The sequence below is a fragment of the Erigeron canadensis genome, chromosome 9 (assembly GCF_010389155.1).
Source record: "Erigeron canadensis isolate Cc75 chromosome 9, C_canadensis_v1, whole genome shotgun sequence".
In the NCBI taxonomy this organism is placed as follows: Eukaryota; Viridiplantae; Streptophyta; class Magnoliopsida; order Asterales; family Asteraceae; genus Erigeron; species Erigeron canadensis.
Window position 1 is genome coordinate 32,093,104 of NC_057769.1, and position 2,834 is coordinate 32,095,937.

At 29.5% G+C, this 2,834-nt stretch overlaps 1 protein-coding gene across 2 annotated transcripts; it reads left to right on the top strand.

Moving 5' to 3' along the window:
• The first annotated feature begins 1,833 nt into the window (after positions 1-1,833).
• On the top strand, positions 1,834-2,614 carry LOC122583916 (protein GL2-INTERACTING REPRESSOR 1-like). Of its 2 annotated transcripts, none has more exons than XM_043756287.1 (2): positions 1,834-1,913; positions 2,122-2,614. In XM_043756287.1, exon 2 carries the CDS (start codon positions 2,159-2,161, stop codon positions 2,489-2,491), a length of 333 nt encoding a protein of 110 aa, XP_043612222.1. In that variant the 5' UTR covers positions 1,834-1,913; positions 2,122-2,158; the 3' UTR covers positions 2,492-2,614. The 2 variants fall into 2 exon arrangements, with proteins under 2 accessions (XP_043612222.1, XP_043612223.1); XM_043756288.1 differs by having other exon boundaries at positions 1,840-1,913; positions 2,106-2,614.
• The last annotated feature ends 220 nt before the right edge of the window (positions 2,615-2,834 follow it).

Here is a 2,834-nt window from a genome sequence, read left to right on the forward strand (position 1 = left end):
CGTTAAATCACTAGCTTGTGAAAATTTAGTTATTACGGTAAATACTAGCATTTGTTATTTCGAACAAAACCATTACAAACTAGTGATTAATTAATGCATCGGCTCATCTAATTCTTATATTTATTTTATGAAAAATGTTAAACAAAGCCCTTTGAGGTTCAACTTAACGTGCAGATTGTACATTTTCATATTAAAAGTTCATCCCTGAATTTTATGGTAAGTATAAAATTAAATAAATTAATTAATACACCTTTACAAAAACCCTTTAGGCTTCATTTAGTAAAACCATCCAACTAAGTCCATGTAATTGATGGCTTAAAAGTAATGATCCAACTTATATACGATCTTAAATTAAGCTAATTTGCGAAATCTAATTAAGTTTTAAATTCACATTTGACAAACAAGTATATGTATATTTAATGGATGAGATCATGGCATGTCTGTCATGCTTTTGCATTTATTTATATATGTATTTAGGTATGCATGTCTACAATTAATGTATAATAACTTACGAAGTATGTTAAATGCTATTCAATCGTATACTAATTTTCCAGCAGATCCAACCATACTTCGTAAATTTAATTAATAACTAGATACTTAATTATACTTTTGTATGTTTAGACTTATTAAAGTTAAGTTGGAAAAAAAAAACTAGCTAGACTATATTCGCAACATACTCATACATAAATATAAAACTCTAAAATATAAATTTATATCCAAATTAAAATTTAACGTTTCAAAATATCCATTATATGGCATGTAAAACTCTTAAAAGGATGATTATTTTTTTTAAAACAACTAATTAAAATGTAACGTTTCAAAGTATCCATTATATGGCATGTAAAACTCTTAAAGGATGTTCTTTTTTTTCAAACAACGAGTTAGTGGTTATAGTTAGTATTCAAAACACCACTTAGAAAACAAATAATTTGTGTTGTTAGACGTGTATCAAACCATCATCACGCCACCATAAAACAACATTAGTTTCTGCTACAAATCCAACTAGACACCAACCTTGACTATATATGTTAGCGTGTATATATTAGTATATTTTTATATACTCCCTTCGTTCCATCTTAATTGTCCTATTTTGACTGGTCAAGTATTTTTCTTTCGACTTTGACCGTAAATATCTTTGTTTGTGTTATACGTTAGTTGATGAAAGTTATATCAATCGAAAGTACATTTAAAACTCAATCAATTCATATATGTTATATCAAGTGTTATATAACACAAACAAAAATATTTACGGTCAAAGTTGAAAGTAAAAGACTCAAAAAAGTCAAACTATAACACTTAATATGGTACGGGGTACATAACTAGGTTGTAGCAGCAAATCAATTGATTTGGAAAGAACCCTACCATAGGAATTTTTCACAATATAGATGGACCACAAAATGGAGATGTGGTCGGTGTTGTACGGATCCACTCGAGTAAACAATCATAGATTGACCTTATAATTAAACTTAGGCAACCAATATCTATATAAAAAAGATCATATGTTTATAAAAAAAAATTAGCTATAAAAAATCATATGTCACTAGCTTATATATAATACGGAGTATATAATAATGTGTGTTATATGAATATATATTTTATTTTTATTTGTTGCTGGACTATATATGAATGAGTATTTACTAAGCAATGAATGAGGGTCTTGATCATCTCAACTCAAGAAAAATAAATATGTATAAATGCAATCTTTATCAAAAGGTTTAATTTTCTGCACCGATATTGTGACATTTTTTCAACAATTAAATTCATCTCTTGAATTACTTATGAGTTCAATTCCTATATAAATGGTCTTTGACTCTTTCAGGCTCCAAACTAACAAACACACGTCTCTCTCTTTCTTTCTCCCTCTCTCTCTTGTTATTTTTCTTGTTCGATCTCAAGGAGTTGCCAATTTGAAGGTATTATATTTGTTGGTTTTCCATAACATCTAATTATGATCAAATTTTTTTTGGCATATCTAATATAATATCTATCGAAATCTTATGATCAAACCTGACCATGCTTGTGTTGCAAATTTTGATAAACAATTAAAGTTGATGACTTAGATATTGTATGTTTTGATGCATATAAATTAAGTTAACTTGCAATAGGTGTTTTTCTTCGTAGAGACGTACGTACATCCGAATTAAGGTGAAATTGGAAGATGAGTCGAAGAAACGGTGGTGGAGGTCCCAAGCTTGACTTGAAGCTAAATCTTTCTCCACCAACACGTCGTAGACCAATAATGATTGAATCGCCAAACGAATCAGCCACGGTTTCTCCTACGAACTCTTGTTTGTCGTCGGAGCTTGTTCATGATGAGACAGGCCTCCACTACTCAACAAGCCCAGAAGCGACGTCTATGATGTTGGTCGGTTGTCCTCGATGCCTTATGTATATTATGCTTTCCGAGGAATACCCTAAGTGCCCTAAATGCAAGAGCACTGTTTTACTTGACGTTGTTCAAAACAACGTCAAGAAAACAAAAAATAGTTAAAATAAAATAAGTTTTAAACTTTTAGAAGCTAGTAGCAGATTATTTTACTTTAATGTACGTGTAATGTTGTTTAACCTCCATTAAATTTCACTTTGTAATTCATGAAGACTTTATGCAAATTGAGTGGATTCGGAGATAGTGGCCTCGTTTTTTCCTCTCTTATTTTGGCTAATTAGATCTCTCTTGTATAAAGATAAAGATCTTAATCTAAATGGGTAATTCATGTCGACCCGAATTTTCTATTTTTATTGGAAAATATGTTTAAAGATCGATTTACAATATTTATTGCATTATATAATGACAAATAATACGAGTCAAAGTTATTATATATATATATATATAT

What these genes read in the sequence shown, in the direction of transcription:
- LOC122583916 (XM_043756287.1), top strand. Translation starts at nt 2,159, where the DNA reads ATGAGTCGAAGAAACGGTGGTGGAGGTCCCAAGCTTGACTTGAAGCTA.